Genomic DNA, 13,937 nt, shown 5'->3' with positions numbered 1-13,937 from the left:
TTTCGGGCCTAGACCATTTCTGATGAAGGGTCTAGGCCCGAAACGTCAGCCTTCCTGCTCCTATGATGCTGCTTGGCCTGCTGTGTTCATCCAGCTCTGCACCTTGTTGTAATCGATCAGACAACCTTCTGAAAAACCAATGAGATCAGAGTGACAACAGTAATTGGATTATGTTGTTAACCACATCCAGGACTGAACAGTATTCATTCTGATAGCTGGGATTGATTGTAACCTACAGCTGGGATTAGGATTTAATATTTTGTCAATCAGTTTGCTGCACTTTATAACCTACCTACAAATGAAGCATCTCTTTATAGGTTGTCCTCAAGCTTTTGCAAGACACAAATAAACAATGATTCATTTGTACTTTCTGCATTTTAATTACTGTCCTCAATGCTCACAATGGGATCTGTGCTACTTTGGGAACTCCAAACATAAGTTCGGCAATTACTTTGCGGAACAATATAAAATTCAGTCTGCAAACCGGACCCTGAGTATCTGGTCATTTGTCATTTTAATTTTCTGCCCCACTCCCACTCTGACCTTGGCCTCCTGCAATGCTCCAAGGAACAGCCTTCAATTCAGCACTTTCCAAGCTTCTAGACTCAACATGGAGTTCAGCAGTTTCTGCACCATAGGACAGTTGTCAGCACTTGGAACACTTCCCTGAAAAGAAGCTGGAACCTGATGCTATGTGAGATTGTGGCTGCTCACCCTTCATTTCCCACCCAATGGAAATAGTTCTCGTCTCACTCCCCGGTCAGTCACCAATCACAAAACAAAATCCTTGGTCAAAACCATCACTTAATTTTCAAATTCTAGGGCATAACTCCCTCATAATATGGTGATGTATTTTAGCAGAAGGGATAGATAGAGGCAATATATAATTAATGATACGATTCTAAGGAGTATGCAGGGATCAAGGGATTTCTGTTTCATGTGCATACATCTTTGAAGGTAGAGGGACAAAGCAAATTCGATCTCGAGCTTCATAGATATTGGTAATGTGAAGAAGGCAAGTAATATTGTACATTAATAAAGCTCTCATTAGGCAACAGTTCCAGTTTTGTGTCCATTTCTGGTCACCACCTTTAATAAAGGTTGAGAGATCCTCAGGAGTGTGCAGAGGAGATTTATCAGAATGGATTCAGCAAAGCAGGCTGACAAGAGATTTGATTAAGTTACAAGATTTACAACATGTTTAAATAAGGTAAAAAAAAGTCAATGTATTCCCATTAGCTGATTATACATAGATTAGAGACAGATTGAAGTTTCTGAGAAAGAAACAGAGTGGGGAAGATGTTATAAGAACACTTTCACACAATTGATGGTAATGTTCTAGATCTTGCCGCCCCTGATGGTGGTTGGAAAAAGACACTGATTGATTTCAAAATGAAATTGAATCAGCATTTGAGAGAAATATCATGCAAGGATAGAATGCAGGAATGAGTGTGACTGGGTTGTTGTAGACAGTAAGCATGGACGCAAGGGCCAGCACTGTTCCTTAAGGACTCTGACTCTTTGGTGTATTCTCGCCCTGTTAGTTTGAACCTTGGAATTCAGTTGTTACTCACTCCAAGATTCTTGAACCATTCAAAAGCATGCAGCCCAGAATTGAACACAGCTCTCCAAGCATAATCTAACCAGTTTGGTTATCTTGGTGCATTTCCAGTCTCACTGATAGCTGAAATCTTCTTCACCAGATATCCTAAATTAATCTAGTCCCATTTTCCAGCAGTTGGCCCATATCCCCCATACCCTTCTTATTCATGTACCCATCCAGATGCCTTTTAAATGTTGTAATTGTACCAGCCTCCACCACTTCCTCTGACAGATCATTCCATACAAGTAACACCTTCTGCATGAAAAAGTTGTCTCTTAGATCCCTTTCATATCTTTCCCCTCTCCCTATGTCCTCTAGGGGAAAAGACCTTGGCTATTCACTCTATCCATGCCCCTCATGACTTTATAAACCTTTATAAGGTTACCCCTCAGCTTCTGAAGCTCCAGGAAAAATAGCCCCAGCCTATTCAGCCTCTCCCTAGAGATCAAACCATCCAACTCTGGCAACATCCTCGTAAATTTTTTCCCAAGTTTCACAATATCTTTCCTAAGCAGGGAGACCAGAATTTCTTGCAGTATTCCAAAAGGGTCCTAACCAATCTTGTTGAATGGCTGAGCAAACTGAACAGAGGACTTTGGGAGTTGTCATCATGTACTGTTTTATACAATTCTCATATCCCAGATCATCATACTCTTTTAACATGAGATTATATGCAAGATTGAGATAGTCAGACTAGACAAATCTTGGTTTTCACCACATTTTCCTTCTTGAATCTCTTCTTGTCTCTCTAATTCCATGTGTCTGTACGAACAAGTACAGTTGTATCTCCAGGGACTGCTGATCGCACTACAGAAGGTAAAGCAGCAGAATTCATGAGGACAGCCTAATCAAGATGACATGTGTGAATGAATGAAAAAGGAATTGACAGACAATAATGTTGAACTCAAATTGCATTTTATTGTGATCACTATTTAAATTCCACCAATTTCTTTAACTGCTCTCTGAATTTACTCTGGGTTGTTGCAAGAATTCAAAAGCTGAAGCATTTACCAACCTCCCTCAAGAATAAAGTTTAATTCATTGTAATTTGAACCTGAGAAATAAATGACATTTGCAATTTGATCACAGAGGAAAGTCAGCAGAACCAACAAATACGACAAGAGGAAAGTGCCCGAGATGACAAAAACAATGGACTTCCTCCATTTTTACATCTCTGTGTCACTCTGCTTCTCTCCATTGCTCCTGCTCCAGAGTCTCCTGTGGGCTCTACTGGCCAATACAATATGCCTGACAGTGTGGACATTGAGCAGCAAAATCAGAATGAATGGAAGACAAGGGTTGAAAATTATGATTAACCAGTCAAATGCAACCCAAAAGGGTGAGGTATAATATATTGATTGGAGGCTGCAAACAAAGGTACATTGTTAGTGATAAAGGAAGGCTCATAAACAAAGTACAAAGTACAAAGAGATATTTCTGATCCAGCTCAGAGTGCAGGCAGTTGCTATAACCACAGGTGATACTTTCTCGGTGCAATATTTTATTTTCAGCATCTGGCAACAAATGGCAATGAATTGATCAAAACCAAAAGTGACAGTTACCCAGACAGAAGAATCTCTGACTCCATAAATTAACTCAAGACTGGCACTACAGACTGGGGTAATGGACAGGAATGTCATTGGGAAATAAATACAATCTGGTTTAATATCCCAGCTATCAAAATGACCAGAACATCCATCACCACCCTGGATACCTGAAAATATGTGATGTGTTTGGAAAGATCACAGCTTTCCCGTGGCAGGATAACAATCACTGAAATGTTAGCAATGAAAAAGAGATGTAAGTGAATACGTGGTATCAACAAATGTAGATGCAGCCAAAGAAACACAGAAACAGACATTTGGTTGTGCTTAACTTCTGCAAGTAATTGCAAAGAGAGAAGAGAGTCCAAACGTTGAACTGAAAATATTTCTATTCAACTCCAGACAAAAAAAAATCTCCAATTGGCAGCAAACTCTGAGTATTATGTAACAGTGGCAATAAAGACATATTCTCAGTTTTGACAGCCTTTCAGTTGCCTGAAATTCATTTTTTTCTGCTCTCAGGCAATTTGTACAGAGGAACGAAAGCTTAAAAGTAGTCTGAAACATTAGCAGATTGAAGAAGCAGTAATATTATATTAAACAAGGAAATGGCCAGAAAGAAGCAGATGACATTGAATGTAAAGAAATCCTAACAGTTTCACATTGAAGCAGATATCCAGGTAGACAGCACTTAAAGAGAAAACTCATCTCTAAACAGAAAGAAATCTGGGATTGCACCTGATAATGATTTTAAGCTAATGCAACATTGTTTTGTGACAGACAATAAAGCAACAGAATAGATAAAGTCCAAGTACAGCTCTGTTGGCAATGTTCTCTCTTTTAAGTCCAATGATTTTGGCTTCAAATCCGACTGCAAGTCTTCAGTGTTGACTGAGCTTTGCACCACCCAGGGTGTTGCATTTGTGCGAAACCAATGAAAGATGTGACAAATGAGAGTAGAAGATAAAATCTAACTGAACTATCAAGGCACTGCTGTTAATATTCCATCAGAAGCAACAAGCAGTACACCAGGTACCTCAATAGCTGTGCAGATAAAATAAAAAGATACATTTGCAGTGTGGTAATTAAGTGACCGGTATAGTGCTCAAAATACAATCGAAGTGCAATTAAAGAGATAGTTCTCATGTAATAATGGCATCAGGAACACAACAAACAAATATTTAACTTCGGATGATAACAATAAACCATAAAAAGGGGAGAAAATGATACTGCTCAAGGAAAACAGTGTACTTACAATGTAAACAAGCTGTGCAATTGAAAATGAGAAATGAGACTGTTAAAGTGGAGAAAATAAGATAGAAATTCATTGAAAATATTTTGTTGGTAAAATGGAAGATTAATGCCCTTGAAAGAAGGGTGAGACACTCTAACTCAATGAAAGTAAAGTTGCCACACTGTTACTAGACCATACAACTGCTCTCTCATTACAGGGACTGCTCTCTCATTACAGGGTGACGACTTGTGATAGTTTGGCCTGAACGTCGCTACACCTCAGGCGAGGTATGAGGTTAAGGAGGAGAGTCCTTCATGATATCCTCAGCCAGTGTAGGAATTGAACCAAAAAAACTGCCATCCAGTCAACTGAGCTAACTGACTCCTTCAAAATTGTGTACCCCAAATAGACAATCCCATTGAATCTGACCAAATTGTTGGACTCAATACCAAAAAGATGGAGTACATCAGGACTGCAGTATTGATAACTGAGAGAAGGGATAAACTGTATGATCTCTTTAAAGCAACAGTCTGTACACGGATTATTGGCACATCCAAAAATTTCATATTGCGTTCACAGGGCCAGTTTTTTGATTACTTCCAATGTAGATGGGACCTTGTGAGAACTGTTATATTATGTTCCAGTCTGTCAAGCACATCTTGATCAGGTTCAATTCAAAATGCACAGGTCCAATTTAGCAATTATAAAACAAAGAACAATACATTTGGCCCTTCAAACCCGCGCTGATACATTTTGCCCTTTCATACTAAAACTGTCTTCACTTACAGGATCCATATCCTTCTAATCCCTTCCTATTCATGTGTTCACCCAGATGTTTCTTGAATGCTGCTACTGTGTCTGCTTCCATCACCTTCTCTGACAGTGCGTTCCAGGCACTCACCACCCTTTGTGTGAAAAACGTGTCCAGCACATCTCTTTTAAACTCCCCCGCACCTTGAACCAGTGTCCCCGAGTCATTGACCCCTCCCCACTGGGGAAAAAGCTTCGTACTTTCCACTCTATCTATGCCATTCACAATTTTATAAACTTATATTAGGTTGCCCCTCAACTTCTTCCATTCCAGAGAAAACAAACCCAGTCTGTCCAACCTTTCTTCATAGCTAAAATCCCCCAAATCAGGCAATATCCTGGTAAACCTTTTCTATACCCTCTCCAAAGCATCCACATCCTTCTGGTAGCATGGTGACCAAAACTGTACTCAATATTCAAAGTGTGGCCTAACTAAAGTTCTATAAAGCTGCAGCATAACTTGCCTACCCTTATACTCAATACCATTTCCAATGAAAGCAAGCATGCCATGGGCCTTTTTTTACCACCTTCTCTTCCTGCACTGCCACCTTCAGTGATCTGTGAACCTGCACACTCAGATCCTTCTGCATACCAATACTCCTAAGGGTGCTGGCCATTCACTGTATAGGCCATTCACTGTATAATTTCCACCTGTACTTGACCTTCCAAAATGCATCACCTCACATTTGTTTGGATTAAACTCCATCTGCCATTTTTCTGCCTATGCCTCAAAATGATCTATATCTGCTGTATTCTCTGACAATCCTCCTCTCTATCCGCAACTCCATCAATCTTTGTATCGTCTGCAAACTTGCTAATTAGACCAGCCACGTTTTCCTCCAAATCCTGCTGCCACAGGCAGCAGAGGTCCCAGCACTGATCGCTGTGGTACTCCACTAGTTACAGACTCTTAACATCTTACTAACAACAAAGTTTAAGCTAACTGACCCAATTTTGTATCTCCAATCCTTTGGGATTTCTCCAGAAGCTAAGGATTCTTGGAAGGTTACAACCATGTATACACTGTCTCTTTGGCTAATTCCTTTAATATCCTCAGACACAACCCATCAGATCCAGGGAAGCTATCAGCTTTTAGGTCGAATAATTTCCTTAGTAATTTTTCTCTAGTGATAATTATTTGATTTATTTCCTCCCCCACTATTGCCCCTTGATTATTCAGTACTTTAGGAGTGCTGTTAGAGGTTATGCAAGGGTCAACCCCTCAAAACCAAACCTCTCTTGAGATTTTCTGGAGGGCTACTTCTAAGTTTTCACAAGACCCTTCTTCAATCTCATTACACCTTCATTAGGTGATACAGTATCATAATAATAGTGCATTTCTGCAACCAAATGGGAAATTTGGACTCTCACAAAAGCATGATTAGAAAAATTCATCAAAATCCTTAATAATCGTCGCTGATCCATTGACCTTAAATATAAAATACAGAAGGTGGGCATTAATTCAGCACAACAGGCATTTAAACAAGAGTAGGCCATTCAGTCCCTTGAGCCTACTCCACCATTCAACAAGATCATGCTTGATCTGTGGTCTAATTCCATATGCCTGCCTTGGGCCCATTCCCCTGAATACTTTTGCTTGTAAGAAAAAAATTGTCTACCTCAGATTTAAATTTGACAATTGAATTAGCATCAACCGCCACTTCTCACACTTTCTAACATCTCTCGTGAATGGCCTGGCTCTAATTCTCAGATTATGCCTCCGGGTTCTAGAATCTTCAATCAGTGAAAATAGTTTATCTTGATCTGCCCTGTCTTTCCCTGTTAATATCTTGAATACCTTGATTAGTCCACCCCGATCTTCAGTCAGTGCAGATTGTTTTGGGGATATTGCCTCAATGAGTTTGAGCTCTCTGTTCGTCTCCCTCCTTGGTGAGCAATGATGGTGGTGATTTTGGTGTCAGTACTGCTCAACTGGTTCCTAATCAGAAGTTTACACTAGAACTGTAGAAGCTGCTCCCACGCTGCTGAGAAGGCCAACAGTTGGGAAGTACAGATAAAGTAAATAAAGGTCCAAATTGACCTTTTAATGTCTTGAAAATTGTCTCTACATCAATAAAATTACACTCTGAGCAAGACCTGTCAGCAAAATCTTTGAACTTGGTTCAATATTTGAAGGTTTTTCAATGTGAATTTCATAGCCCCATCGATAATCCCTGCACTGCGCTCCCCTTGGTGACCCTAGTGAGTTTCAGATAGCCTTAGAAAGCCCCTGCACTAATGCAGTCAGACCCAGATGTAGTTTTATGTCTTCAGTTTATTGCCTTATTCAAATGTGCTTGTCCCATTGGCCTAGCAAGCCTGGAAATGTCCATCAGTTAACAAGTTCATGTCAAAATAATGACATGCTTGCAACTTTGCCTTCTTTACCTCCGAGCACCTACTGTTCTGTTACCTATTACTCCAAATTGTTGTATCCACATTTATAATGGAACCTACCTCGTAAACTTGTTACACTGTAATTGCATATTCTGTTCATTGGAGGAGCTGTTGAACCTTCGTTTGGCTTTAAGCAAAAACAAAGTATCAGGAAAGTGACCATTCTTCAAAACTAAGTTTTGCATCACCTAGCTCCTCCTTTTGTGATGCAAAGAACATCCTATTTCCTAACAAATTTGCTGATAAATTTGGCGACGTTGTACAGTTGTGACTGTACTCTAGTCCCCATACTTGAGTACACGTGACAATAAAACCTAAATATTTCTATTGACAATGGAAGTAATATTAAATTTTAAAAATGTTGTGAGAATAAGTTTGGAATTAATGACTTTGGAATATTGTGGAATATATCTGCATTAAAGACGCAGTTATCCCCAGTCAGTTTCAACTGCAGACTGTACTTGTTTTTGACTCCACGTATGTAATGAAATGCTAGCTCATCAAAGCATGCCAATTTGCACGACAAGTAACATGGAAGGAACTACAATAGTATTCGAAAGAAGCAAATACTCAGAGGAACAATGGGGCCATTTAGGTAGAAAAAAGGAAATTGGTGGAAACAGTAGGCTTAACTCAGCAACTGGAGTAGCATGGTGGCTGAATGGTTAGCACTGCTAGCTTACAGCGCCAGGGACCCAGGTTTGATTCCATCCTCTGGTGACTGCCTGCATGGAGTTTGCTCATTCTCCCCATATCTGCGTGGGTTTACTTCCAGTACTCCAGTTTCCTCTCGCAGTTTCACAGTGTGCAGGTCAGGTGGATTGGCCATGAGGAATGCCAGATTACAGGGATCATTATCCAAGGGGCCAGACACACCTTCCAGGTAAAGCAGTGCTTAACCTGCATTTCATGCAATCTAGTCTACTGTAATCGCTGCTCACAACATGGTCTCTTCTACACTGGGGAGACCAAATGCAAACAGGATGACTGCTTTGCAGAACACCTACATTCTTTCCAGAAAAATGACCAGAGCTTCTGGTTACCTGTCACTTCAACACACCATCACGCTCACCAGCCAACGTTTCTGTCTTGGGCCTGCTGCAGTGCTCCAGTGATGCTAAGTGCAAACCGGAAGAAGAGCATCTCATTTTCCGCTTGGGGACCCTGCAGCCTTCAGGACTGAATATCGAGTTCAATAAGTTTACATCCTGAACACGTTCTTCCATGTCCTTTACCGAGACCACATCCCAGACCCTGTCATCATGTGGGCTGTTTACATCATGGCCAACCCATTTTCGCCTACCTGTGGTCCCCATTAGCAGCTTTTCTTTCTCCCTGGCTCACTATTATCCAGCCCTGTGTCTGCCTTGATGTCTTTATTTGTCCCTGGGCTCCTACTGCATCTATTGCTGATTCCTTCACCACCCTCACCATCTTCAGCATACATACCATCTTTTCCCAGCTACTACTAGTTCATGTGAGGCTGGACCCAAAATGTTGACTCTGCTTTCTCTCCAACATATGCAGCCAGACTGCTGTGTTTCTCCAGCAAGTTCTTTTTTCAAGCATTTTGTTGGCTTTCCTCATAGCTCGGCGTACCTCCATGTTCGCCTTCACAGATTTATTGATGAGGACACCTAGGTCCTTTGTACATTTACTTCGCAACTTTTGGTTTGAGGAGGAGAATAGTGTTTTTTTTAAAACCTCAGGAAATAAAAAACAGGGCAAGACGTGACTAAATTATGTGGATTCAGGTTACAGTAATGAGGATGACCTGCTAAGTTGGCTCAGCTTATTGTAACTTCAGATCCACAGTCCTGCCTACCCCGATAATCTTTCACCTCCTTGGTTAACAAGAATCTATCCGTCACTGCCTTTAAAACATTCAAGAACCTGCCTCTACCACCTCAACAGAAAGAGAGTCCCATACAACCAGAACCCTACAAAAGAAATAATTTCACCCGACACAAAAACAGAAGATGCTGGAAAATCTCAGTGGGTCTGGCAGCATCTGCAAAGAAAAAAAAAATCAGAGTTAACGCTTCAGGTCTGGTGACCCCTTCCTCAGTTCTGAGATTTTCCAGCAACTTCTGTTTTTGTTCCTGATTTACAGCATCCACAGTTCTTCCGGCTTTTATGATTTCACCCGATCTGTTTTAAATACGTGACTCCTAATTTGTAAGCACTGACGCATTAAGGTGGATAAATCCCCAGGACCTGGTCAGGTGTGCCCCAGAACTTTGTGGGAAACTAGAGAAGTGATTGCTGGGCCCCTTGCTGAGATGTTTGTATCATCGATAGCCACAGGTGAGGTACCGGATGACTGGATGGTGGCGAACGTGGTACCACTATTTAGGAAAGCAGGTAAGGAAAAGGCAGGAAACTATAGGCCGGTGAGCCTGACATCAGTGGCGGGCAAGTTGTTGGAGGGGATCCTGAGGGATAGGATTTACATGTATTTGGAAAAGCAAGGACTGATTAGCGATTGTCAGTATGGCTTTGTTTGTGGGAAATCATGTCTCACTGACTTGATTGGGTTTTTTGAAGAAGTGACGAAGAAGATTGATGAGGGCAGAGAGGAGGACGTCGTCTACATGGACTTCAGAAAGGCATTTGACAAACTGGTAGACTGGTTAGCAAGGTTACATCACATGGAATCCAAGGAGAGCTAGCCAGTTGGGACACAATATTGGCTCGAAGGTAGGAGACAGAAGGCAGTGCTGAGAATTGCTTTACAGACTGGAGGCCTGTGATCAGCGGTGTGCCACAAGGATCAGTGCTGGATTCACTGTTTTTCATCATTTATATAAACAATTTGGATGTGGACATAGGAGGTATAGTTAGTAAGTCTGCAGATGACACCAAAATTGGAGGCACAGTGACAGCGAAGAAGGCTACATCAGAGTAAAACAAGATCTTGATCAGATGGGCCAATGGGCTGCAGAGTGGCAGATGGTGTTTAATTTAGATAAATGTGAGGTGCTGCATTTTCGAAAGGTAAATTAGGGCAGGACTTATACACTTAATGGGAAGGCCTTGGGAGATGTTGCTGAATCTTGGAGTGCAGGTTCACAGTTCTTTGAAAGTGGAGTCACAGGTAGATAGGATAGTGAAGAAGGCGTTTGGTATGCTTGCCTTTATTGGTCAGTGCATAGAATATAGAAGTTGGGGAATCACGTTGCAGCTATACAGGACATTGGTTCGGCCACTTTTGCAATCCTGGTCTCCCTGCTATCGGGAGGATGCTATGAAACTTGAAGGGGTTCAGAAAAGATTTACAAGGATGTTGCCAGGTTGAAGGGTTTGAGCTAAAGGGGCAGGCTGAAGGTGCTGGGGCTATTTTCCCTGGAGCATCAGAGGCTGAAGGGTCACCTTCCAGAGGTTTAGAAAATCACGAGGAGCATGGATAGGGTGCATAGACAAGGTCTTTTCCTCAAGGTAGGGGAGACCAAACCTTGGGAGCATAGGTTTAAGATGACTGGGGAAAGATTAAAAAGGGAACTATGGGGTGACATTTTCAAGCAGAGCCTGGTGCATGAATGGAATGAGCTGTCAGAGGAGGTGAAGAGATTTAGATGGGTATATGAGCAGGAAGGGTTTAGAATGATATGGGTCAAATGCTGGCAAATGGGATTAGATTAATTTCGGATGTCTGATCAGCATGACGAGTTGGACCAAAGGGTACGTTTCCGCGCTGTACAACTCTACAATTGTATGATTCCCAATTCTAGAGATTCTCCCGTAAGAGGAAATATCCACTCCATATTTACCTGTCAAGATCACGTCAGGATACTATATATTTCAATCAAGTTACCTTACAGTTCTACATCCTAGCAGATGTAAGCCTGACCAGGCCAACCATTTGTTACCCCACCCATTCTAGGTATTGGTTAAAAATTCAAAAGTAGAAGGGCCAAATTTAAGGTCACTGTTGGAAGGATTAGAGGGGAGATGAGGAAAATCGTCTTTGTTTTCTATCCAGTGTGGTTGGGACCTGAAAAGGTGTAAAAGGTAAAAAGTCTCACCACAGATAAAATAAAGTTGGATGTCTACTTAAAGTAGGTGAACCAGCTATCTCCATTGTGAACTTGCTGGTTTCAGCAGGATGGATAAGGTTGTGAAAGCCTTCCCACCCTCACAGCAGGTCTCTCCCCAGTGTGAATGCACTGGTGCACAGTGAGATCAGATGATCTTCTGAACCCATTCCCAAATTCACAGCACCTGAATGGTCTCTCATCAGTGTGAACACACTGGTGGCCAATGAGCTCACAGGAATTTTTAAAGCACTTTTCACAATCTGGACATTGAAAATGTCTCTCCCCAGTATGAGCTCTCCCGTGTCTGAGCAAGCTGGAGAGACAAGTGAATCCCTCCCCAGACAACATGCAGGTGAACGGCTTCTCTCTAGTGTGAACACGCTGGTGTACAGTGAGATCAGATGATTGTTTGTATCCTGTCCCACAGCGAGAGCATCTACACGGTCTCTCATCAGTGTGAGCTCGTTGGTGTCGCTTCAGTTCTTGGGAAACTTTAAAGCACTTCCCGCAGTCCGAACATTTGAAAGGTCTCTCGTCAGTGTGAACGCACTGGTGTCTCTGCAGGCTGGCTAACTGAGTAAGTCCTCTCCCGCAATCACAGCACGTGAACAGTCCCTCCCCAGTGTGAATTCGCTGGTGAGTTTCCAGCTCAGATGGATAATTGAATCCCTTCCCACAGTCCACACGTTTCCACGATTTCTCCTCACTTTGACAGCATTCATGTTTTGGCTGAAGCCTTGTCCACATGTGTACAGTCTGTCCCCACTGTGAACAGTGCATTTTCCTTCCACGTTCAAAGGCTGATGTTACTCACATCCTGACAAATCAACTATCTCTGACTGGACATGATGTTTCATTCCTGAACCTCCTCCCTTTCCAATACCCTGTAAAACATAATAAAGTGACCTTGAAAGCTGCTAGATTATAACAAAAACCCAACTGAATTCACAAATAGACTGCAGGGAACTGAACCTGTCACATGGTCTGAGCCTTCACAAGCCTCTGCTCTCTATGGGAGCGGAGACAGAGAAAGAGGTGAAGAAGGGAGATACAAAATAGGTTTCATATATTTGCAACTCAAGTGAAGGTTGACAGAATCTCCCAAACTCACACCACGCACTAACTAAGGGGAGAACAGTAACCGGTTCCTGGGAAAACCATCACCACAAAACCACACACCAGGGAGTTCACACTGGTGGTTGACATGCACAGATCTCTGAAGGCCATATTGATGGAGAAGTTTACAAAAAATATGGGATTTTGATGGCTTGCATTTATAAGTATTGAGCGCAAAAGCTGAGAAAAACACTGACCCGAAACAAAACGTTATCCTTTGACAAAAAGTGAAGCAGAATTTGCAATCAGATCAGCCATGATGTTATTGAATGACAGACCAGTCTCGAGTGGCGTAAGAGATATTGGGTCAGCAGTTTCCTTCCCAAAAGGACAGTAATGAACAGTAGGGTTGTCCAACAATTGACAATGGGATTCATGGTCATCATGAGACTCTTAATTACAGAATTTAGTTGAATTCAAATTCCACCATGTGCCGTGGTGGGATTCTAACCTGGGTCCCCAGAACATTACCCGAGTCTCTGGATTAACAGTCCAGCAATAATACCACCAAGCCATCACCTCACCCTCTGCACTCCTTCTCATATCGATATCATCTATCCTTTCTCCAGTCGGAGAAATGAACACATAACTTAGGTTGGTCAAACCATGATACTGAGTATCTAGGAGATAGTAGGAACTGCAGATGCTGGAGAATCCGAGACAACAAGGTGCAGGGCTGGATGAACACAGCAGGCCAAGCAGCATCATAGGAGCAGAGAGGCTGACATTTCGGGCCTAGAGCCTTCATCAGAAAAGGGGGAGGGGAAGGGGAAGGGGGTTCTGAAATAAATAGGGAGAGAGTGGGAGGCGGATAGAAGATGGATAGAGGAGAGGATAGGTGGAGAGGAAACAAACAGGTCGAGGAGGCGGGGATGGAGCCAGTAAAGGGAGTTAGGAAGGGGATAGGTCAGTCCAGGGAGGACGGACCTCTCTGTCTCCATATCGGGCAATCACCTAGAAACCGATATTCATTTCAAGCCCACCGACTCGCACAGCTACCTAGAATACTCCTCCTCCCACCCACCTTCCTGCAAAAGTGCTATCCCCTATTCCCAATTCCTTCGCCTCCGCCGCATCTGCTCCCAAGATGAGGCATTCCACTCCCGTACATCTCAGTTGTCCTCGTTTTTCAAGGACCGTAACTTCCCCCCCTCGGTGGTCGAGAACGCCCTCAACCATGTCTCCCACATCTCCCG

General features: G+C 42.4%; 1 protein-coding gene across 1 annotated transcript in view; it reads right to left on the bottom strand.

Moving 5' to 3' along the window:
- LOC125487576 (zinc finger protein 235-like) overlaps window positions 1-12,852 on the bottom strand; it is a 14,171-nt gene extending 1,319 nt beyond the window's left edge. The window contains exons 1-3 of the mRNA XM_048619385.1: window positions 12,805-12,852; window positions 11,728-12,258; window positions 7,649-7,715 (exon numbers count right to left, since the gene is read on the bottom strand). Of these exons, the coding sequence (XP_048475342.1) occupies window positions 7,649-7,715; window positions 11,728-12,258; window positions 12,805-12,852 (646 nt within the window). The remainder of the gene's footprint in view (window positions 1-7,648; window positions 7,716-11,727; window positions 12,259-12,804) is intronic.
- Between the last annotated feature and the right edge of the window lie 1,085 nt (window positions 12,853-13,937).

Source organism: Rhincodon typus, chromosome 42 (assembly GCF_021869965.1).
Source record: "Rhincodon typus isolate 14 chromosome 42, sRhiTyp1.1, whole genome shotgun sequence".
Lineage (NCBI taxonomy): Eukaryota > Metazoa > Chordata > Chondrichthyes > Orectolobiformes > Rhincodontidae > Rhincodon > Rhincodon typus.
This window is presented reverse-complemented; position numbering and strand designations above follow the sequence as displayed.